This window comes from Callospermophilus lateralis, chromosome 15 (genome assembly GCF_048772815.1).
Source record: "Callospermophilus lateralis isolate mCalLat2 chromosome 15, mCalLat2.hap1, whole genome shotgun sequence".
In the NCBI taxonomy this organism is placed as follows: domain Eukaryota; kingdom Metazoa; phylum Chordata; class Mammalia; order Rodentia; family Sciuridae; genus Callospermophilus; species Callospermophilus lateralis.
In genome coordinates this window covers 81,459,419-81,484,830 of record NC_135319.1, presented here as the reverse complement: position 1 = coordinate 81,484,830, position 25,412 = coordinate 81,459,419, and the positions used below count along the sequence as shown (strand labels likewise).

Genomic DNA, 25,412 nt, shown 5'->3' with positions numbered 1-25,412 from the left:
AAGAGGATATATCTGCACTGTCTTAAGGCCCCATATTGTTTGAAAAGCCAGCTGTTTGTTAGGAGGCTGTTATTTAGAGTTCAGCCTAAATCACTGGTGGAAAAACACATCATCTGCATACTGCATACCTTTTTATCAACCGGATTATTAATAACAGCAACAAAAACTCCCTATTAATAGGATTATTTTCTTGTATATATATGCCTAAACACAGCACAGCCAGAGGGGAAAGTCGAACCCTTTTCTAACCTTGCGGTACCTGATGTTATGGCTTGTAAGAGATTTCTTGAACACATGCTTGGTCACATTTGGTCCTTTAAGGGCATTGTGGTATGTTCTTTCACAGCTAAGACACTAAATAAGATACAGCAGTTCTCAAAGCAAAGAGCAATTATCCTTGGTTAGATGTCGAAAAACTGTCTTTGGTAGGGTGACCAAAGACACCTGTAATCCCAGAGACTAGAGGCTAAGGCAGGAGGATTACAAGTTCAAGGTCAACCTCAGCAACTTTGAGAGACCCAGCTTCAAAGTAAAAAGGACTTGGGAATGTAACTCAGTGGTAAAGTGCCCCTGGAATCAATTTCTAGTTCAAAAAACTAAAAACCTGTCTTTGGTTCAGTTTCATCATGACAAGAAAATAATGAAACCCAACTAAGTTAGCATTGTCACATGCTCTGATTATAGCCTAAGCAGCACTTGTCACACTTCCATGTGTATTCCTGTCATGTAGACGTGTTCAAATATGTATTTGGTAGACCTGAGGAAGGGCCCAGAATTCTCTGTTTCTAACAACTTCCCAGATGATGCCAGTGCTACTGGTCCATAAACACTAGGAAGATACTAGGAAAGTCATAAAATAGCCCTCCATTCATTATGTCAGCTGTCTAACAAACTCTGCTAAAATCACAATTCAATATAATTTTTTTATGTTCACATATACCCTGTTTTGGTTTTACATATTGAGTGAAAAAAAATTTTTTTTTTACTTTTTTATGTCCCTTTTAGGATTTCATTTTAAATGACAGAAGTAGTGAATATCTGTAATTCAAAATAAATGACAAATAAATTCAACCAATACAAATGTATACAGAGAATAAAAGTAAAAATTATTCCTTCAAATCTAACATTTATAAAAATATAACTTTTATTGATTAGACAGATGCAATAAACAATCATTGACAAAAGGTTTAAAGCATCACAGAAAAACTTTACATCTCTTTCCTGGCATTTTTTTTTTTTTTTCTCCCTTAAGTACATCCTCAGCCCCAGTTCTAGGAAGCAAATTAAAAGCCTACAGTGTATTTTTGGTAGTAGGCTTTATTTTTTTTAAATATGTCACAAACTTTACCCCATGTCAACAGCTATTTTTTGTATATTTGTAATTGATTCACTTATATGGATATATAAAAGTTTTAAGGTACTTAGTATCAGGGTATTGGTGAGAGTTGAAATAAGATTGGCAAAATGTTATAGTTAAATTCATTAATAGTCCATTTTACTGGTTTTATAGCTTTCAAGGATGTTTTAAGTATTCCAAAAGAAAAATCCAAACCTGAATGATCTAGCCTGGAGAGAGAGGTACAGTAGCCATCTCCACAAGCACCTGATGATTAGAAAAGAGATGAGACAAGGACAGATTTTTTGAGTCACAAAAAAATGGATTTAGGTTGAGTTGAAGTTTTTTCCTGCTAAAGATCACTGGATGGATTTATTTTTCATTTATGTATATGTCAAACTGAGGTGTTCTGTGACATAGTGTACTTAGAGAGAAGCATTAGAAGTTAAAGCTAGATGAATTATGAAGAACCACATTAGAAAGCTCTGGATTTCAATGTGAGTTTTTTGGCCAAAGGCTTTTGAGCTGTAACTTTAGGAAAATCTGGCAGCAATATACTTGGTGATTAAAGTAGCAAAGGTCTGAGTGAGAGGTTGTAGTTGAAGACTGTTTATTTCCGTAGTTGAGGGCAGTGATCAGGAGTATCCAAACACTGAAAGCAAATGGACCTGAACTCTGAATTAGAATTGACAGGTGAATGGATCTAGGGAGTTTGCTACTTCCAGGATTCAAATTGAGCTAACTGGGAGGTGGCAGGTTGATTCATAGTAGTCAGGATAAGAGGATCAGAGAATCACAGAAGGGTTTTAACTGTGCCAAAAATGTAGTGCCAAAGAAGTATCCAGATGGTTTTGTCTGGAAGTTGGGCAGTAGTGAATAAAAGGAGAAACCAACCAAAAACAAATATGCTAGTTTGTGAACTATTAGAGGGGACCTTTGTACCAGGGAGAGAGCAAAAAAAGGCTGAGAACTCATGACAGACAAACCTTCGTAGTGACTACATGTAAAGGTCAAGTGTATATACAGAAAAGAAACCAGGGGAGAGATGATGAGAACCAGTTTAGTACAATATCTTGAAAGCTAAGGAAAAGAAAAGTTCTGAAGAAAAAAGAAGTAAGAAAAAATAAGTGAGGCTGAGTGTGGATGCACACCTGTAATTGGAGGAGCTCAGAAGGCTGAGGTAGGAGGATCCAGAGTTCAAAGCTAGCCTCAGCCGAAGTGAGGCACTAAGCAACTCAGTGAGACCCTGTCTCTAAATAAAATACAAAATAGGGCTGGGGATGTGGCTCAGTGGTTGAGTGCCCCCGAGTTCAATCCTAGTACCCAAAGGGTGGGGGGAATAGAGAATAACTGATAAAGCAAAATCCTGAAGGAGACAGGAGGGCAGTATCAAAAATATAAAAAATGGATACTTCCTCCTCTGAAATAAAATAAGATAAAGAGTTACTGGCAGGGAGTTCAGGTAACTTCATGTGGTGCTTTTTGGTTAGTAAGATAGATGACATCTGCAGAGAAAGAGTAGGGAGGGTTGAGCTTCAGGGAACAGGAAAGGTTTAAAACTGTTGATTTGGAATCTTAATTGTTTTAGAGAGCAATCTAAATGCTAAGCAGCACTGAACACCTTGCCAAGGATGGATAGCATGACTTAATTCTAGATCCAGGTGGGAAGCTGAAAAGCAGGAAAAGGGAATGGAGGGCTAGCAAATCTGAGGATTAATTATTTAAAAAAAAAAAAAAAACCTAGAAGAGGAAAGGGCTAGAACAAGAGAATCACAAATATTTGTGAGAACATTATTTTGTAATCTTGACACTTAAGTTGGATAGCAAAGCATTTGGTATCAGAAGACCAGTGAGACCATGCAAAGAAGGAATGGTTGGGCCAGTAAACTACCTAAAAGCAGAGTCAGCAGACAGTATTGTAATAGGTGAAAAATTAGAGATGTGGTCAGAAATTAATTTGAAATGAGAGATCTTTGATATGGGAAAGTTAAACTTGATGAGCAGCCTACAACATGATCTTTCCAGGCACTGAAGTAGATCACACAGTTGAGGAACTCTGAGATCAAGGTATTAGAAGGGGCTGGTGTTAACTTTGATTTATTGAGGATGGCTTGGAGACCTTTGGAAAACAAGGACTTTTTCTCCAAACTCTACGTAAGAGATAAGTACTATCTGAGGAAGATGGGAAGACTTGCAGGAAACAAGTCACATCTTCAAATGACAATACTTTTAGAGTATGTTTAACACATTGGGTACCTTATGGAAGGGACAGAATAGCTAGAAGGTAAAGATGAAGAGTTTTTCACTCTGTATCCATTTGTGTCTTTTGAGTGTTAAACTCTATTGGTATCAAAATTAGAAAATAATAAAATTTAAGATAAATATTCCAGATTTAGATAGTAACCAATTTGTTTAACTTTAAGCAATTTATCCCTTGTTTTTTCACATCCTGAAACAAATGAGTTGTGTGGCTGTAGCTAATAGAAAGAATCTGAGAGAGAGTCCATTGTCCATCTTATAGTATTTTGCTACACTTATTTTAAGCATTGGTCTCTTGATTTAAGTCATTTGGCACATAGCTTGCAATCTCTGGGGAATATTTTGGAATTTCTTTCAGTGGAATCATAGCTTCTCATCATTCTAAGTGTGGTTTAACCAATAACAAAGCCCATTTAAATAGGTCTCTGTCTGCTCACTTTCTCATTTCAAACTCAGAAGTAATGTCATTTAACCTAGGAAAGAATGGGAAGCAATTAGCAGTTAATAGCCAGGCTGACAAGGTAAATTTTCAGAATATCCACACATTCAGCTAAGATTCAGTACAAGAGTCAAAAGTCAAATATCCTTAGGTTTCCCTATTATTCTTCCATATGTTAAATAATTTTTTTTACAATGAATTCCACTTTTATTAATAATAATAGAAGGGAGATCGTTAGAGTAGAGCAAATGGATGGGCAGAAGGAGGAAAAGTAGTAAAAGAAAGGTACAGGGGAAAGAGATTGATCAAGTGCATATATAAATATGACAAATTTCACTTGAAATTCAGTGCCAGGAATTTAAACATTTACCTCTACAGACAATATCATACATTTGTGTTGTTTTTTGGTTAAATAATTTTGAGGTAATAGCAATTATATTTTAAAAATTAGGCAGTTTTTATTGCAGTAATTTACATGTTTTCCCTTTTAAATCTTCAACCAGGTGTAAAAATTACATCGACACTACAGGTGTTGAAGCTTATCAAGCAGGCTGGTGACCGAGTCTTGGTGTACTATGAAAGGCCTGTTGGCCAGAGCAATCAAGGTACTGTTCTGCAAGATAATTTTGGCCAGTTGGAAGAAAACTTTTTGTCAAGCTCATGCCAACCAAGTTATGAAGAGGAAGCTGCAGGACTTGCAGTGGATGGTGAAAATAGAGACCTTGATTCTGAATTTGAAGATTTGGCAAGTGATGTCAAAGTACAAAACGAGTTCAAAGATGAGGCACAGTCATTAAGTCATAGTCCCAAACGTACTCCAACAACACTTTCTATTAAACCTCTTGGCGCTATATCCCCAGTTTTAAACCGTAAATTAGTTGCAGGAAGTCACCCACCACCACCACCAAAAATTCCAGCCAAAGAAGGAAATAAACCGCCAGCCCTAAAAACTTCTGAGGTACTAGACCCAGCACAAGTGTCAAAACCCACCCAAGGATCCACTTTCAAACCACCTGTGCCACCACGACCACAATTAAAAGTTCCTTTGCCTTCTGCTGACACCCCAAATCAGGCCGAACCAGACATTCTTGTTGAAAAGCCAGAGAAGGTGCTTCTTCCTCCTCCTCCTGCAGATAAATCCGAGAAGCAAGCAAAAAATGTGGATCACGTAGAAGATGTGACTACATCTAAGCAGTTTATAGCAAAGCAAGAAATGACTAAAGATTTTACTTCAGAAGGTTCTTGCCCTACTAAAGACAGTTCAGATGACCGTCAAATGTGGGAGTCATCAGAAATTCTTTATCGGAATAAGCTAGGAAAGTGGACAAAAACCAGAGCATCCTGTTTGTTTGATATAGAAGCCTGCCACAGATACCTGAATGTTGCATTGTGGTGCAGGGATCCTTTCAAGTTGGGAGGTCTCATCTGTTTGGGGCACATTAGTTTAAAACTTGAAGAGGTGGCTTTAGGATGCTTAGCTACATCAAACATGGAATACCTTTCAAAATTCAGACTGGAAGCCCCTGCACCTAAGGCCATGGTCACTAGAACTGCTTTAAGGAATCTGAGTATGCAAAAGGGCTTCAATGACAAATTTTGCTATGGTGACATTACTATTCACTTCAAATATTTGAAGGAAGGAGAACCAGACCACCATGTAGTTACTAATTTAGAGAAAGAAAAAGAACTCCATTTGGTTGAAGAAGTTTCTATCCTGCCTAAAGAGGAGCACTTTGTTGGACAGATGGGTTCATCAGAAAGTAAACATAGTTTCCAGGATACTCAGTTCCAAAACCCAACTTGGTGTGATTACTGTAAAAAAAAAGTTTGGACAAAAGCAGCTTCCCAGTGTATGTTCTGTGCTTATGTTTGCCATAAAAAATGTCAAGAAAAATGTCTAGCTGAGACTCCTCTTTGTGGAGCAACTGAGAGACGAATAGACCGAACCCTGAAAAACCTTAGGCTAGAAGGACAGGAACCCCTCTTGGGCCTGGCTCCTCGTGTTGATGCTGAAGCTAACAAGTCAGTTAATAAAACGACAGGTTTGACAAGGCACATTATTAATACAAGCTCTCGTTTGCTAAATTTACGTCAAGTCTCTAAAACTCGCCTTTCTGAACCAGGAACTGATCTCGTAGAACCTTCACCAAAACACACACCCAACACATCAGACAATGAAGGCAGTGACACAGAGGTCTGTGGTCCAAACAGTCCTTCCAAACGAGGAAGCAGCACAGGAATAAAGTTAGTGAGAAAAGAAGGTGGGCTGGATGACAGTGTTTTTATTGCAGTTAAAGAAATCGGCCGTGATCTGTACAGGGGCTTGCCTACAGAGGAGAGAATCCAGAAGCTGGAGTTCATGCTGGATAAACTACAGAATGAGATTGACCAGGAGTTGGAACACAATAATTCCCTTGTTAGAGAAGAAAAAGAGACAACTGATACAAGGAAAAAATCACTTCTTTCAGCTGCTTTGGCTAAATCGGGTGAAAGACTACAAGCTCTCACACTTCTTATGATCCACTATAGGGCAGGCATTGAAGATATTGAAACTTTAGAAAGTCTATCATTAGACCAGCACTCCAAAAAAATAAGCAAGTACACAGAAGATACAGAAGAAGACCTTGATAGTGAAATAAGCCAACTGATAGACTCGCAGCCATTCAGCAGTATCTCAGATGACCTATTTGGTCCATCTGAATCTGTGTAACCAACAGGCTGTGTCAGCTTTCAAATGATTGGGGAAAAGATGCATCTAAAGTACCATGGATACAACCATGTTTCAGTCCTCTTGTAATGCACCTCAGCCTGCTGCTCCAGTTATTTACTTGTATAAGAAAGAACAGGAATGAGTTTGTTTTCCAGTAAAAATATGACCAGCTCATTAATTGGTTGTTTTGGGTTGCATTTATAGCTATGCTTTTTTGGGGTTTATACTGGGAATTTATTTTTACTAATTTATTTTTAACTTTTTCTAATTATGTAAGCTAATTTGTCACATTTATGTATGTGTGGTGTCTCACTGTGTTATTTTTCCTTCAACTTAGTTTTTGAATTAGTGTTAAATAGGATATTGTCCAGACTCTTAATATTTTCATTTCCATCACGGTTATAACAACAGTTTTGCTGCATGCCCAAATTGACAACAGCAATCTTTGAGGGAACAGGTTTTGAATCTTTTTTTTTTTTTTTTTTGAAGTTTGTCATCTCTACTTGCTTGAGATTTTTGTTACTTTGGGGCTTTGGGGGGCTTTTTCTTTTGTTTTTGCCAAATATAACATGGAAGCAGATGCTGCAGTTTTAGTCTGTTATGCTGATTTAGTAAAATTATTTTTTACATATATTGCTTGCTATCTATGCTTCTGAGATTTTTGTGCAGCTGAAGTATAGTAGATACATAGTGATGAATCTGAAGGGCTTGCATTGATAAACAAAATAGGGAATAATAGAATACAGTTGGTCAAGAATTTTGTAGAAGATAACAAGATTACTGAAAATTAGTAGCCAGTAGGGTTTTGAAATATTTTTCAAATGTCAATTCTTTCCTTTTAAATGGAAGTCCTAAGCATTCATGATGTTTTTTTTTTATCTTCAGTTCTCCCATAGGAAATAAAGCATGTACAAGGATATTTAAAGTTTCAGAGGACTGTTGTTAAATGACTATTGATAATTGGTTTTGTTTTAAAAACATTCTCATGTAGGAGTATATATTGTGAAGGAGAGGAGTTATGCAAAGTGTATTTATTGCTTCATCTATTTTACAGGCTTAAAGGAATGGTGATCATTCTGAATATTTCTGTAGTGCAGACTGTCATTCTTTTTTTTAGAAAGAAAAAAAAAAGTAGACCATATACATAGGAATTGGAACCAGTTCTCTGAAAATGAAGATCTTCTCTGATACTGGTCCACTTATTGATGCCAGTAACACATCTGAGGGAAAATGTGTAAACTTGACCTCTGTTTGTATACCTTAATAGTTTGGGCCTATTATATGCCTACAAAATAAATATATATATTTTTCCCCTTTTATAGGTAACGAGTCTGATAAGTTGATACATAATCAACACGAATTTAAAACAAGATGAAACAGCTTTCATGGTAGGCAAAGAAAGGCACAGTAAGGATTGTGACCCAGGACTCTATACAAGAGTTTAAGTTCAAGGTCTTCCCTTAATGAGCTGTCAGCCATAAGCAAGTCACAGAAGGGCTCTGTGCAGCCGTTTCCCATCTGTAAAGCTAGGATAATACTACTTACTCTAATAACTACCTCACAGGGTTGTTGTGAGGAAAATAGTAGCATAACTACAAAGGCACTTTGAACAGCAAAAAGCTATACAGATAGAAGATATTATTTATATGAGAAAAACATTTTTGAGGGTAGAAAATTCATTCCACTTTTAAAATCGGTAGACTACTAAGGAAAATATTAAGACACTAAATATCTTTCTTGGCCAGGTTTATAACAAGAATGTGTGTGAACCCCCTTTCTCATTGTTTACGCATGCTCGAATTTTAAAAGAACACTGCTACAGCAGACTTTCCACACCAAATCCCTTGAAAGCTAAAATGTGCCACAACATATGCGTGAACCTGTCTACCCAATGTATAATCATGTTTCCTATTGTAAAATAACTTGCCATTGCTAACCAGGAAGGTGGAGTATCTAAGTGGTTGGTGTTTATAGATTAAACCATGGGAGTTTTAGTGACATCTAAACATGCCCCTGAAGCTGTTGCATTTGAAAGAGCAATGGAGATAATGCAAAACTTTGATTTCATAAGAATCTACTCATGTTTTAAAGTATTTAACTCTTTGAAACCACAATTATGGAAAGCTCAGTAATGCTGCTAATGACATTTGTAAAATATACCTTGAATGTAGTGCAATATTTTTCTATCTGCTGAAAGAAGCAGTAGAGGCGTCTCAGTTGTACTTTAGTGCAAGGGGGGAACACTCCAGACAGCCTAGAGTATAGTAAGGTATAAGGCTTCAGTGAAAAAGTTGTATTATATTACATTACTGATGTAATCTTGCTGCCATGCTATGTTATCAATAGCTAAAAAAATAAATAAATAAATAAAGACTACCACAGAAAAAAAGAATATCTTCATTTGATGCCATCCAAAAAAAAAAAAAAGTGATTGCTACATCTATGTGGAATTATTGCCTGGTATAATTTGGCCATGCAGATAAGCTACTGAAGTCCACTTTTACAAAATGAAATTGCAAAAACAATTTTTTAATTGTTGTTTTCTTAACTTGTGAAATATCATATTTATGTATTTGCTTCTGCTATATAGTAAAAATTAGACTACTAGAGTGTATTTTCCATATTGGTATTTACATGAATGGGTTAGAGAAAATGAGCAACATTTTGGCATTATTTTGCAATTATAAAATATATGCTACATTTCTTAATATCAGGAAACATTCTTCAACTCAGAACTAGTTGAAATATTTATTATGTAGATATTTTGTGATTCTGAGGGAAGAAAGCAGTATAAAAACTTTGAGGGTACTACCAAGTTCTAAATTTAAATATATCTAGATTTTTAAAAGGCAATTTGAAAACATTTGGCTCTAGTAGTAGGATAATGAAGAATAAGATTCTCAAGTCCTCTAAAAGTGAATAAATTTAAAATCACTTTAAATTGGGGCTGGGGAATGTGGCTCAAGCGGTAGCGCGCTCGCCTGGCATGCGTGCGGCCTGGGTTCGATCCTCAGTACCACATACAAACAAAGATGTTGTGTCCGCCGAAAACTAAAAAAATAAATATTAAAAAAAAAATCACTTTAAATTTTTTTAAAAATGTTGTCTTTGTTTCTAAATTGAGATAATAGTGTACCCCAAAAGAGTGGGAGATTCCCCTCATCCTTTTTGAGTCCCAGATACCCTTTAAGGTCTGGTTAAAACTGTGGACCCTCAGCCCTGGAATCTGGATCATGTTCACCCCATTCAGAATGCCCCTGATTTCAAGGGTTTTACAAAACTTCCAGGACCCAGGGGCCTGGGTACATTATGCCAAATGGCTGGATATTATAGTTCTTTTTATCAGGTACAGTTAACTTGTTCACAGCAATCAGAATAGTAATGCAAGAGTAGAGGTTTGGGGATAACTATTTTCCACATTGACATAATGTGCCTAGTTACATATGTTTATTTAAAACAAATGTGGGAAGCCAAAAAGTACACACTAACCTGGAGTGACTTTTAATTAAGCCTGCAAGCACAGAAGAGTTTTTAATTAAACTTCCATAATCAAAATGATACCTAATATATTTTATTCCACCAATATTTGGTTTATGAAAGAGTACAAACAGGCACAGTATAGTGTGATCAGGTTTATTAAATAGGCTAGCTAAAACATGATTAGGAACAGATACACAATAGCAGTCAAAAGAGAGATGAATATTCATTACTACCTCATTAAGGTTTTTGTGTCTGTATTACCAAGTACAAACATAAAAGCCATTTCTTCAAAAAAATAAATGTTCAGAGAGCTGTATGTTCTTTGTTCTGATATACATGATACAACATCACCCATTTTCACAGTCTTGTTAATCCAGAATATTAGTCATATAAAATACCTGAAAAATACATACATTTCTTTTGCTCCCCAAACAGTTCTCAAAAATCCATCTGTTTTATCTTTTTCCTAGGGATCAATAGCAAGCATGCCTTTGCCAGTTATTCTTAACAGAAGCTGAATCCTTAGAGGCAAAAGTAAAATAGGAATAAATTATAGAGTATTGGGGCAGGGAGAACCACAAGCCCCTCTAAGAAGCAATCTGCAGCACACTGGTTCTGTTTTGTTTGTTTTGGTTTTGCAATGCTGGGGATTGAACCCAGGGCCTCAAGTGTCAGGCAGGCTCGCTACTGCTGAACCACATCCCCAGCTCCTAGTATGTTTTTTTAAAGGCTATTCTGTACAAGTAAAAACAATCCTGCCGTTTTGTTTTGGCCATATAAGAATTCCTCCAGAGCCATCTTCCAAAGTAGCTGACTTGTGTAATAGTCCACACTACTGAGTAGGAAGCTTGTTTTCTTCAAACACACTGCCCTTGGAAACCAATCATCAAATAATCCCCACGGAAGAGCTTCAGAAAGCAAAAGAAGTACTAGCCACTTTCCTAGAGAATATGTAGTAGTCAATAAGGTTGAGAAGTCTTTGTTCTAAAGATCTTTGCTCCTTGATGTCCAAGTTAACACAAACACAGTTTACTGAACCAAACTGACATGAAGTAATTTATGGTTACAGAATTGTAGAATTAGTATTATTTGGGATGTATTCCACACTATCTTCACATTCCAGTCACACCTCATATGAAACAATGTAAACAACAATATTCACTAACAGTATTTGCTGGTACACTAAACAGACATATTAGAAAATGTTTATTACCCAGCACACAGATGATATGGTAACACACACATTTTTATGTTTGGTTTTTCTTTTCTGCCTGGGAAAGGAGATGTGTCCTGATCACCCTATGAATTTTATCTGATTTTCTAATGTGGGATTAAATACATGAACAATTTCATTCCATTTTTGTTTAAAATTTGTTTCCACATTATGTGAACAACTTTTGGGAGTCAAAAAACAATAGTTTTGGACAACCAAAAATTAATAGATCCCTAAAAAAAAAAAAAAAACACTTGGATGATCTACAGACAGGCTGAAGATATTACAGTCTGAGTTTTCAATTTATAGCAACAATTAGCCTTGTTTTATTTTTTCCAAAAATTTTGAACTAGTTGTTGACAAACCTTACCTTGCTTACACAACCTTAACAGTGTAAGGTGCCTGTACTCCCCATTCTCACCTAATAAGAATCAACTACACATCTTACAAGGAAAACTTTGCTTCATAACTTGACATTTCGGTGCTTTTCTCTGCTTTCAGAACATTTACTATTTTCCCATGTTGGCTTTAATGTTTGCTGCCAACCACAGGACATGTAAACATAATTTACAACCATCCCTTTCCAAATAGGTGATTACATAGAAAACTAATGCCGGCGAAAGATTTACAGATAATTCCAAAAGATACTGACTTGAGTTCTTGTCCTCTGCACTTGAGAAAACTAGCTTTTAACTCATAAATATACTGATAGTAATTACAAGTTAAATAATACTCTCAGTGTCGCTACATAACATGCCGTCTTATGTGATTGTTTTCAGACTTCCTTCTAATTTCTCATTGTTGGAAGAGTCAATGTGTGCTTTAAACACTCATTACCAATATTCAGAAAAAATATAAGATATTTTTGTCCAAGTGTTCGTGAATGTAAGTTAAAAAATTATATTTGATTTGGATTCAAATATTTATAGATTTACAATATACCTATTTCGTCAAAATATATTGTATAATATTTAATAAAATCAAATACATAAAATAAAGTTTTCAACACTATTTATACAAACCCCTAGAAAAGCTTCTTTTTCTTTATAAGGCTGTTGGCAGTCAATCATAACCACAGAAAAGAAATAATAACCTTTGGTTGTTTTACTCTTTCGCCAGGGATGGATGGTATGACTAAGACAGCTCCGATGAGTCATTTCACTGGAAACACTTGTATACAATTAAACACCGATGATTTTTGAGGGTCTCAGTCACTTTCTGATTCTTCATCATCACCTATCGGATATGACTGGATATTATTCTGAGTGTACATTTTTGTTTTAATGGGGCAGTTGTGATCCATGAGAATAGCCTAAAAAAGAGCACAGTGCAGGTACATTAACTTCCTGTTAGGTAAAGATAGATGGGATTACTGTTTAGGGATTAGTTTGAAAGTGTTGTACTATCTGCTATTACCCAGTCATTTTGGCACAATTGCCAGGTACCTGGCCTAAAAGACTTGGAATTCTCCACTATGTGGAAATTCCCAGTGGTAGGAGATAGCAGAAATGGTCGTTGCCAAGTTTTCATTTACCTTTTCGGGGAAAAGTCATTTCTGGGAATTTAGATGCTGTGCAACAAGACGTTAGGTTTAAGGAGAGTTATACCTAAGTTCTGGGAAATGAAAGCGGGGACTCTGGGGATCACCCAGTCCAACTATTGTGACAGCACATTTTATAATGCTTCTTGAGAGGAGCTCACACTTCTTAGAAACCTCTGGAAGTCTGGACTACAACCCACTCACTCCATTATTTCCATTCATAGATGTGGTTTTGATATCAGCCATATACACACACTTTCCTGAGATTAATGTGATGTCCAGACCACTTCTTCCTCAGATCCTTGCTGTCCTCATCCATTTGGTATGATTATTTTTAATGTGTTTCTCCTCTGATGAACATAAAAGTCTCATGCCTTCTTATTATTACTAAAAACTTTTTAAATAGTGTGACTGAAAAAAAACAAGTGATGCCTTGTTTTCAAAGCATACTCAACCACTAAGCACGGACAGCCATTCTTCCTCCTGAAATGTGTGGAACTAAGCATGCAGGCTGGTGACAGCTGGTGTTTACCAGGCTGGGACTATACTAAGCATTTTAGATGCAATTTCTGAACTCCAGAATAACTCTGTGTGGTAGGCTGAGGAAGCAGGCACAGAGTGGTTATTGGACCAAGGGATACACAGCTGTCCCTTGAATTCTCAGGGGATACTCCCCCACACACATGCACACACACCAGGACACCAAATCTGTGAATGCTCAAATCCCCTATATAAAGTGGTGTAATTGTTTGCACATAACCTACACATACTGTATACTCAAAAATCACCTTTAGTTTACTTATAATACCTAACACACTGAAGATGCTGTGTATAGACTTGTTATGCTGTATTTTTAGGGAATAATGAAAAAGGTTTGTATATACTAGTACAGATGCAGTTTTTTCAAATATTTCAAACCAGTTGATTGAAGCCACACACACAGAACCCACAGATGTGAAGGCCAACAGTATAGCAGAAGGTGACAGGTTGAGGGAGCCTCGAAAGCCTCAGGACAAAGGTGTGCGACACACCCAGGCAGCTGGAAACGCCGAGGCCATTGGTGGGACGCCACGCAACTACAGTTGATTCTCTCTCTCCCCAGGTATGTCTCCTACAGTTTTCTTCCCTTTGCATGAAGCGTTTCTCAATCCTTTTTGTGTAGTTTGAAAATCTAAATGGATTAGAATGTTCCTGATGCTGGCCTGTTGCAACCTATCTCAGTGTCTGTTAGCTATTACCCCAGCTCTTGTCCTGCAGATGTGATAAGAGTCCAGTCAATGCTTAACCCATTTATCATTTCCCAAGAAATTCTCAAATGATTTTGCCTGTGTGACACATAAAGATAAGACTTCCTTGAACTCAGAGTCAAGCTGCCAGCTCACACTGTCAGCTTTGGACTTAACTGTTTCTGATTATACTGCTTGCCAAGTGAATTGATGCTTATATTTTTAAAAAGAGTTCAATTTCTAAAAATAACTGAGGCAACAGACATCATGCGCCAGGACCATTCTCCCTATGTTACACAAAGGTTTAATTTAACCCCCTAGTAGCTAACTGTCTCATCTGCCCAGATTAGTGTTTCTCAAAGAAATGTGTCCAAGGATCACTTGGGGGTGGGAGGGGTGGCGCATGGGTAATGGGTATGGAGCGGGTTAAAGATGAAATTCCAGATCCCTACTTTCATGTGATGGTGCTATTGATGGCTTTGAGAAACACTCCCCTAGTTATAAGGCATTTTCTAAGCTGGATGACTAAGCAGTCATCCAGCCACCAAGAACTTCCAAGACACCTTCTAGAGTGTCATCAACTAAATTACCTTCCTGCACAAGTAAGGCCAGGTCCTCCAGGGTCACAGGTCAAGTGCTTGCTGTGGGTCAAGTGCCAGAGAAGGTTATATGGAAGAAAGGGAGTTGAGAAAATCCTTGAAAGATGAAAAGATTCGGACAGCAGGGGAGGAGGCCATGAGCAAAGCATGCATTATTCAGCAACAGGGCAGCAGGAAGCCGCCTGGCCATCAAAGATCTGGGGAGGAAGCAATGTGAGAAGTCAGTCGGAAGTCAGAGCCAGGAATGCCAAGTGGGCCTTGAACCACACTTGCCCAAAGGCAGCAAGACTTCCTTCGGAAAGATGGCCATCACTACCTTATGATTGCCTTCCACTCTCGGCTCACTCACCATTACACCTGAATGTGTAATCTTAAGGATCCCCTGAACCTAGGACCTGGCACAAAATATGAACTTACTAAAAAATTACATTCCTGAGGGGAAAGAAGGGTAAGGTACTAGAGAACAAGATAAATAAAATTATGTGCATTTATGAATATGGCATAATGAATCCCACCATATGTACAACTAAAATGCACACACACAAAAAATCTCTGTAAAACTTCATTGCTGGGCTGGGGATGTAGCTCAATGGTAGAGCACTTGCCTAGTATGCTGGAGGCCCTGGGTTCCATCCCCAGCATTGCAAAAAACATTTTTTTAAAATGCACTGCAAGGGGAAAGTTCTATCAGGCTGATTATTTGGCATTATACAGAAGTAAATGACCAGTATTTATCAACACAGCCAATGGTACTTGGCTACACAGTCCAGAAAAGAAGTTTCTTCCATGAAATACTGTTTCATAGCTTCTAAAACCTAGCTCACTGTCTTCTGAACCTGTCTTGAAAGAGTAATTATGCAATTGTACTTCTTTTTCCCAAAAAAGTAATATATGATTAAATAAGGCAGATGGCATGTAATATTGCAAAAGCACCATGAAAAGCAAGCACAAGCTGGGAGTGGTGGCACACGCCTGTCGTCTCAGCAACCCAGGAGGCTGAGGCAGGAGGACCACAACTTCAAGGCCAGCTTGGGAACTTAACTGTCTGAAAAAAACAAAAAAAAAAGAGGGAGGGGCTGGAGATGTAGCTCTGTGGTGGATCACCTGAGGTTTGATAGAAAGGGAGAGAAGGAGACAGGAGGGAAGAAGGAAGAGGGAAGGAAAGAAAAGCAAGGCACAAATAGTGTAAGTGGGTCTAAGTCAAGTTCATGATGAGGAGCAGGTATGTGGAGCAAGCAGGCAATTTGTGTGTGTGTGGTGGGGGAGGTCACTGGGGCTAAAACCCACGGTCTCTTGCATGCTCAGCAAGTACTCTATCACTGAGCTACACCCCAGCCCACACAGGCCCACAATTTAAACCAGCACTCCATATGTTGCTTTGGGGAGAAAGGTGTGTCACCTCACAAATGAAGAGAAAATCAATAGGAGGCATTGTTGTTTTGAGATAGAGCAAAGCCCAAATGGTAAGAGCCAAGGGTAGCCCCTACAACACCTAAGCTCATGTCAGATACATAGCAAACCCAGATCTTAAGGTAGTAAAACCATGTCAGATCAAATGAAATGTGATTCTGGGCTAAGGAAACAACAGTTAAAGCATTAGAAGGAAAAAGTCCTAGTCTTGGGGACTTTGAAAGGTACCAGATCTAGTAAAAAAAAAAAAGGTTTTCCTTTTTTCTCTCTTTTTAACGTACCTAGGGGAAAAAAAAAAAAAAAGTGGTTTTGTACCCGCTGTGTAAGTGCCTTGCAAAGGAACAGGTTTCCACAAATGGATTGCAATGTGTGGAGCATATCTGGTCTTTAGCCTCTGGCCACCCATCCCTGCCCAGCCCATGGCATCCAGGAGACAGGGTTGTTGGAGGACCTATGGCACCACTATCAGAGCCATCCAGTAAAAGCAATTGGCAGTTCTCCCACTACAGACCCTTCTGCCCTGGCAACAAGTAGGAACTTCAAGAGCAAAACTAAGAACCCTGCCCTGCCTTTAAAAATTATTATTATTCAACCTGGAAGAGAAAAATCCATACCAAAATTCAGCTGGGTATTTTGAGAGTTAACGGCTACCCTGAATTGCCTTGTCCCTGGGACAGTTTTCCTAATGGCAATATGGAAATTCCTTATATTTACAGAGGGACTCGAGTATCCATGAGGGTTTTGTTTTGTTTTGTTGTCCTCTGCCTATATTGTTAACGCTGATTATAAGAAACAGAAATCCAATAAACCAAATAGAAGGAAGACTCAAGTGCTTACAAGCTAATTCGTGATTCTGTGAGTTGTGATCTATGAAAGTAGCATCAGGTCTTTCAATATAAAAGAGGTCAAGTCTGAACACCCTGTTATCAGGACACTGTCTCATGAGAGAACTCTGCTAAGGGTGCAAGCCGCCTCTGGCTCTCGCATCCCGCTGCCTTTGGTTACTGCTGATCCTGAATGCCAGCACTTGTCTCTGCTGAGTTTTCTCAAGTGCACGGTAATTGATTCTTTCTCCTTCATGGCACACAGTGTCCCACCCGCACATCCCCTTGTCATTAGGTGCTATGTCAGCTTCCACCCACTTTCTTCCTGCTCTGCTTGCACAATGAGCAGGCAGCAGCTGCTAGCCAACACCCTCAAATGTCACCACCATGCCAGTCAAATGGCATCCTTCATTATGGGCATCAATTATAAGCAGTGAGATGCACATTTTTCTCAAGATTTTAATGGTTTATCTAGCTAGGCACTTATTGAGGACTGTGACATTTTACAGTGAGAGTGGAGTGCCTTTCTGGAAACCTGTAATTCTTATTGCTTTCCCTTTCAGGGTAGTCTCTTCCACTTCCTCCATCATTTTTTAATGAACTAAAGCTCTGGTTTATATGGAGAAAGAAAGGGGGTCCTGAGGCCTGCCTTCTGCCATCATTTTGCAGGACACAGCGACAACTGGCTGAGGAAGCACATCCCCCACTTGTCCTCTGACCTCATTCATTTCCTTCACTCCCTCAGATAAGCCATCATACTGTGAACCACAGACAGATAACACCACAGCTGTGGCCCACCACCCTGGTGAGAGGCATCTACCCAGCAGTTCTGGGATCTGTATAGCAAAAGGAAGGAAGCACTCATGATGCAGAGGCCGGCAGGGAGGATATTCGGGTGCCACTGGGTGGACAGAGTAAGTGCAGAGGTACACAAAGCAAGAAGGATAAGAGGGTGATGCTGGAGATGACAGGAACATATTCACTGAGCCACACAGCCAAGCATTCTGCTGGGACACTTTTGTTTACTCTTCAAACAACCATGTGAGGCAGAAGCTCTCATTTCCCCACTCGACACAGAATCACACAGGCCTATGGGCGGGGGCAGTTCAGCTGCTGCCAGGCCCAGGCTAGCCTCTGACATCTAAAGAGTTTCAAATAGTCTCCTGAGTGACAGAAGTATTTGCAGGTAATTTACATATATATTATATTATATTATTATATATATTTGTGCTAAGAATGTTCTGGCCTGATTTGCACACTGTACTGCGCTCTGGTCAGCCAGATGAAGATGGAGCAGGAATATACACAACCAGGCTGGAAAGCTGCAAGGCCCATACAAGAGGGGAACTGGAGACGCATGCTGGTAAGAGGAGAGAAAGGAGAAGGGACTCGAGGGCCATGGCACCTTCCCTCTCCTTTTTTGAGAGTCCAGTGGGTCGTGAGCAACTTAGTTTTCTAGTTAAATACTTGACATATTTTTGAGACTTGATGAACAAAGTAATGAAGTTTTAAAATGCCCCAAACATCGAGTTCACATAACCTAACTTTAGGGTCTGACTTTAAGTCCACTTTTGGAGAAAACCATCACCAGAGGGCAGTTCACAAAATGCCAAAGCACTAAGACCAATTCAGTTCAACTCTCAGAAAGAACTTCCGACATACTTCCAGGAAAACATTATAAACTAGCCTCATAAAAACAACAAAAAAAACTGGTCTGGGGTTGTGGCTCAGTGGTATAGTGCTCGCCTAGCACATGTGAGCCACGGGGTTCCATCCTCAGTACCACATAAAAATAAAAAAATAAAGGTATGGTTTCCACCTACAACTAAATATTAAAAAAAAAATCACCTTCTCATATTCAATTCATTTACTCTTTGTCCAAGACCCTCTCCTTAGCTACATGAATATCAGCATTTGACAATGAAAAAAAATCAGCAACATCACTACCAACTATGAATAATTATCAGAAACACTGAGCTTCTCTCTGCTGGGTAGCGTAAACAACACCCAAAGGGCAAAATGACCTGTACACTTCAAAATTCAAATTTAGAACCAATAAGTTGGAATCTGTTCAAAAAGACAATTTATTCTCTGTCTTGCCTGTGGCTACGATTCTGATGATTACGTATTAAACACTTCTACATGTTCACATGTGGGCCTCAGGGTACATGTACAATGGTTTTCAATAAGAAAAAAGTACCTAAAATCATCTCTATTCCTATATACAGTAAGGAACAAGACACCAACTATCACTGAATGCTGAAAGAGTTAGGAGAAAGCAAATAGTGCCACAAATGGTGAACCCTGGGAAATTATATCTAAGATTTGCAAGATCCACAGAAAATCAAATGGAATGCTGCCAGGCTTATACTTGGTTGAAAAGAGTACTGATGCTAATCTATGTACAAAATCATTTCATTCTTTAAGTTTAAAAACATACTACTTGAAAGAAATAACTATAAAGGTAGTAAAAATAAAACAAGTAACTACCCTTGGGGTACAAACTAAACAGGAACTCTTGTGTTTGGAGAATTCTGCCCAAAAGGATCAGAAATATATTTTCCAATTGAACCATGAGGAAATAACCCAGATGGCTTCATTGAATCCCCAATTTTTCTTACCATTTTTTCTTCCTTGGCAGGTGGACTTCGAAGGAAAAAGCAGAGGGGAGCAAAAATAATATCAATGATCCCAATAATTGTCATGAGCCATGGAAAGCCAATTGCCTTTGCGATAGCACCACCAGCAGAAGGACCTTTCAGGAAACAGAGAATTAGATAAAGCTCTCCCCAAGTTCCTTGTCCACAGAGAATGCAAAGACTTCAATATTTTTAGGAGGCATTATCCATCCTGCACAGAGGTAAAAGGCTTTTTTGAGAGCCATGTTCTTACCTATAGCATATCCCATACAAAACGCCACGTCTGCAATGGCATACACACTCCCATAGACGGACACGTGCCGCAGGTCCACGAGGTAGCCCATGATAGGCATCATTGATGAATCCACCATCCCTGTGGACAGTCAGGGAGCACAGTGTATAGAAAACAGATGGAAAGCAAAAATGAGCTGAGTGACAGTGTCCTAAACTCACTACACTGCCAGCTCTTCCCCTTTGTCATCGCCACCTGCAATGGTGGACCCTTGACAGCAAACCTTTCACTGAGGACAGTCAGTGGAAGGTAACTGAGGTTGAGGGTGGAATCCAGCACCACAGTCTGAGTCCTTTATTAAGCCTCCACTTGCCTGCCCCCTGCCTTAACCTCACTTTGTCCCCCTCTGCCAGAATGGCCCATCTTTGGGTGACAGCGTCTAGTCCTCTGGTGACCTACCATGCTGTTCTTCAGATTCAGTGGACTTGCAGGTTACTAGCTATGTGGATCCCTAGGAGCCTACTTCCTGCTGGTGCTTCCCTGATTCGCCATTTTTCTCATCCTCTTGTCCCTTGCCACTTGGCACACCTATGGGTCTCACCTAGCCTCTTCCCCATCCACACCAGCTCTCACACTCAAACCATCAGAGTCACCATGGTGGAAAATGCTACGGAGAAATCAGAAGATATCAGTATACAAAGGAGCCTGAGAGATCATCTGGCCCTACTTGGGAAAGTAAAACCCAAAGAGGCAGTCTCATGTAGTTGGCTAAAACCAACAACAAAGACCAGTATTTGAATCTCTGATCTCTTAAACAGCCAGATACAGGGAGCATAAAGGGCACAAGTGTTCAGAGTGCTGGGTTCAAATGCCTGGTTGAGTGAGCATGGGTCAGACCTAACCTCTCTGAACACTGTTTCTCCATCTACAAAATGGAGGTGCTGATGACTAGCTGCGGAGAGCCAGTGTCCATGAACACACCAGGGGAGGACTCAAACATTAGAAATGTTAGTTCCCTCCCCTCCACAGGCAACAGCCCGCACAGAGAGAAATGTCTTTCATTCAAAGAGTATTTGCTGATCTCCTGATATGGGCAAGGTGCTGGGGAGCAAGGGATGAACCAAACATAAGAGCTGGAAGCCAGGCAAAGAGTCGAATGGTGACTGGGACTGAGGCTGTGAACGTGCCATGGGACATGCAGAAACCAGGAGGACCTAACTCCTCAGGGGTCAGGAAATGCTCCATTTATTCTTTCTGCTGTGCCAATCAAAGATTAAATTCCTGCCTCAATGGAGTGATAGATTTGGCATTTGCCTTTATCATGATCAATTATTATTCAATTAATGAGAAACAAAAACACACGGTTCATCCAAAATATTAACAAGCTCTTTCCTGACATTATTTTTCCTATGTTACAAAGACCCATTGCCTCTATCTGTGAAAATCTGGGCACAGCGGTCAGCACTCCCTTACTAAGCCCTATAAAAAACAGACTTTGTCCCCCAGCCTTGTCTGGTTTGTTTTCAGATAGGAGTCCTGGAGATGTGCTATAGGTGAGGGGGTCCCCTGTTTGCCCAAGCATAGCAGTGGCACAGCAGTCTGCTTCTAAGCATCAGGCATTTAGAAATGCTGGTTTCCAGGACATAAATGATGCGTAGTGGAAGAAAGGGTTTGTGGAGATGGTCTACAGGATATCATTGGGCTAAGCTGCCAGCAGCCTCTGCTCGAACCTCTAGAAATTCAGGCTGAGAACTACAGTCTACTTACTCTACCAGAGTAAATCTCTCCTAGAGGTTAAATAAGTGTTAAATTTAGACATAAGCCTCATGCAACTTACCAATTGCAAAACCAACTCCAAAGTTGGGAGCTATGAGACCATAAATATTTTTTGCAAAAGGAATCTGTAAGAGGAAATAAATGTCATGATAAAATAATAGAATATCCAACTCCAAGTAATCTTGAAAACTTCTTAAAAACATGTTTTCTCTGGGCCTGATATGGCTACTCCCTATACAAGGAAAAGGAAGGATGGGACTTGTCGTCCCAATCATTAAAACAGTATTCTGACGACCATGAAAAATTAGTCAGCTGCTATCTGTGAGGAATCAGCCTAGTCCACACTCAATGTCTGTCAAGGACAAGAAGTTCTAATTTGGGGTATTTATTGGCCACTGGTAGGAGATGTTCTTTTCTAGGAAGACATCCTGCAATTGTTTCAGGCTAGTTGCTCTACAGTATTTAAGATATGGCAAGATTTAAATGATGGAGGGGGTAAAAGGCAAACTAGGTAATAAAATATCTAAATTTCTAACATAAATGCATTGGAGAGTCTTTTCCCCCCAAAAAAAGATAAAATGGAAGACAACAAAACTAAACATCACCAAACTCGAATTGCTATAATGTTGCTTGGTGAGTCTTGCCCAAAACCAAAGTCTCAGTCTCAGACTGTTCCCACTTGTCAAATGCCATCTTTTACTCACACATAAAATGCTGATTCCAACAATTATCATTCCTAGAAGTGCACAAAGCCACCTGTCAAAAGAAAAAGCACATCAATAAATGAACATTTAATGTTTTTTCCCCAGTCCAAATATTCAATGGAAATCAAAACAATTGTAACATCTAAAGTAGAAACACTTAGAATTTTTTTAAAAGAATCACTTCATTATCAGTGTAACAGAAAGAAGGCTGTTTTCATTTAATCTTACCTCCCTATTTTGTGTGCAAGTATCCCAAAAATATTGGTTCCAATGAGATAAGAAATACTCGCTGGCAAGAAAGCAACGCCTGTAAATTTATGAAAAGGACACCTTATCAGTACTGAGAGCAGTCACATGTTAGAAAAACTAATAATCACAGACACCCCAGTGTTGATTAGAGCAGATGAAATGAAGCCCCAGGGCCGGCGCCCAAGCAGCTCATATCCGGCAGCCCACGGCTCCAGTCTGGACCCCACACGGCTCATCTGTCCCACAGAGCTGCTGAGACACTCCAGAGATGAAAATCATTTCTCTATCCTCGGCTTCATCTGTCTGGAGCAGGCATGACACGTGCACTGATACGCACAGCTCCCAGCTGCAGGAGGCCAGCAACAGGATCTGTGTGCGCCAGGCGTCTACGCACGTGTCCTGCTCCTCTCTTCAATTTTGCATGTCAGAAGTAAAATGCAATCGTTGAAAGTATTAGGGGAAATTGAGGTAAGCGAAAAGACAGGAGATAAAATTATCCAAACCCCATCACTCTTCTCCCTTTTAAGTTTATACGTACACATGTGGGCACAGGATGCTGTACGCTCCAACAGGGCTATGCTGTGCCTACTGCTCTACATCCTGCTTTTCTCAATTAGTTTCATGACCATTTTTACATGTCAAAAACATAACTATCTACATGGTCACCTTTTGCAATGGAATCATACGTGACTGACAATTTCATGTCTGTGGTCAAATTACTTGCATCTCTTGGGTTCTCATGAGCCAGTAGAGATTTCCTGCAGGTAGGACAGTGGCTGCCTTGAATATGCCCCTTCACTGAACAGGAAGATTAGTCAAGACAGACCAGGCTTGGCTGCCATGGGCTGTGTCCACCTCAACTCATTGTCTATTATTAGGATGACAAGACAATCTCTTTAAGACAGACTACTTATCAAACTCTAGCATTTTTTGTCAGAAGACAGATAAATCATATTTGATTCCAAGCCTTATCCACAAATGGTAAAAGCTTCCCAGTTCTCAATCATGATGGCCTTAGGTCCCAGACTGTCTGTAAGCACCTGCTGCATTCCAAATGCAGAGGCCCTGGAGCCTTCCTGGACAAGTATGATCTTGTCCCTTTAAGAATAGGCACTAATGAAAGCCATCAAACCCGGAGAAAGGTCAAGCCTCCAACACAGTAGGGACTTCAGAATGATGGGTTCCATAAGCAAAATCCAAAACCAAATCATTCCAGGCCTGGGGATTCTAGAAAATAATAATAAAGAGCAATCTCACTTCATGTTCCAGGGAATCATTTCCACCACACTTGGCAATATGCGGTGGCCAAATAATTGCTCAGTGTAATCTGATTCAGCAAACATTTACTGACAGCCATGTGCCTAGCACAGCAATGGCCTGCAGCAGAGACAATGACAGTGTGGCTCTTGTCACCACAAAAATGTCTTTGAAAGAAAAAGTCAGATGATGTTTGAACAGAAACATACCCTCATTAAGAATGTAACAAAAGCACAGGCACCGTGGTCCAGGAGCCCAGAGCCACAGCTGGCCAAGCTCCCCAAAGCAGACGGAATCTACACCTGACCTCCCAGGTAAGCGGCCAATTTCCCACACTCCACAGACTGTTAGTCTGTGCATAGAAATCCTGTCATCCTTGTGTAATGATAAGTGGCTCTGGGGCCAGGGAGGAGTAAGTGAAGGAAGCAATAAACTGTAAGAAAAACAACAGTGCAAGCCCCATGATAAAGAGCCACCGACGTTTAGCCCCAGAGTCAGAGAAACAGACTGAACCCTGGAGTGGGTAGGAGGTCTGGTGACTCGCGGGGCCTAGACTCCATCAGAGGAGGCAGCTGCTACTCTCTCCAATCAGTCGCTACCCTGGGAGCCCACAGTTTCAGTATTGGAAGATCTATTTTTTCTAGATAAGCTGGAATTCTGGATTCTTACAGGAAATCTGAATTTAAATGTTGGAAATTCATCCTTTAAAAACAAACCCCAAGAAGTTAACACTATACCAGTCACTCAAAAAAAAAAAGAAAAAAAAAAAAGAAACCTGCTTAAGAGCTGAATTTGGGCCACAGACAGTCCATTGTAAGATCTGGTCAAATGAAGTAGCTCACAGGGAGCCCAGCGGGGCTCCAGGGCTCCTGGTCAGTACTCATTCCGGAAGTAGGGCAAGGGATGCAGCACTGAAGCCAAAAACTTAAGGCAGGGGTACCCAGAGAAGCTCCAGCAGAAGCCACAGAGCAGCCACATCTTCCCAACCTGTTGAATAGGAAGAGCTCACACACAGGACCAAGGAGCCAAAAGAGCAGGGCTGTACAGGCGCAAACTCCATCTTATGAGTCTCAAGCAAAAAGCACTAGATTAGTAGGCATGCAGCAAGGTTTTCACTTCAACTTGAACTTGCTACCTAAGGCCTGAAAAGGTCACTTCAATCTCTTAGAGCCCAAGAAACAGCCATAGCTCCTATTGTGCAAACCTCTCAGCATGGTTTTAAGGATCAAATGACTAGGTGCATTTCATGGCTCTTGGTAAACAGCCCTACCAGTTTGATTTCAGTGCCCTGTCATTCCATGCAAACCCCAGACTCCCATTTTCCACCCCAGCCTGCTGGCCTTCTCCATGCTCAATAAGTTCCCAGTGAGCAGAAACCCCCCCACCTGTCTTCGGTGGCCTAGTTCAACAGTGGCACACAGGAGGTACCCAGAGCAAGGCTATGGAGAGGGAAGAGCCTGTTTGCACCTGTTCTGATGTTGTTCAGCACCCTTTTCTCACCAGGTCTCCACAACTTACA

The 25,412-nt window shown here is 39.8% G+C and overlaps 2 protein-coding genes across 2 annotated transcripts in view; one reads left to right on the top strand and one right to left on the bottom strand.

The window, feature by feature from the left end:
* Pdzd8 (PDZ domain containing 8) overlaps positions 1–12,384 on the top strand; it is a 77,995-nt gene extending 65,611 nt beyond the window's left edge. The window contains exon 5 of the mRNA XM_076834455.1: positions 4,538–12,384. Within this exon, the coding sequence (XP_076690570.1) occupies positions 4,538–6,744 (2,207 nt within the window). The 3' untranslated portion in view covers positions 6,745–12,384. The remainder of the gene's footprint in view (positions 1–4,537) is intronic.
* Positions 12,385–12,644: 260 nt separating this feature from the next.
* Slc18a2 (solute carrier family 18 member A2) overlaps positions 12,645–25,412 on the bottom strand; it is a 33,397-nt gene continuing 20,629 nt past the window's right edge. Inside the window, exons 10-15 of the mRNA XM_076834612.1 lie at positions 22,616–22,694; positions 22,388–22,439; positions 21,745–21,808; positions 19,929–20,048; positions 19,658–19,791; positions 12,645–12,749 (exon numbers count right to left, since the gene is read on the bottom strand). Coding sequence (XP_076690727.1) covers positions 12,645–12,749; positions 19,658–19,791; positions 19,929–20,048; positions 21,745–21,808; positions 22,388–22,439; positions 22,616–22,694 — 554 coding nt within the window. The remainder of the gene's footprint in view (positions 12,750–19,657; positions 19,792–19,928; positions 20,049–21,744; positions 21,809–22,387; positions 22,440–22,615; positions 22,695–25,412) is intronic.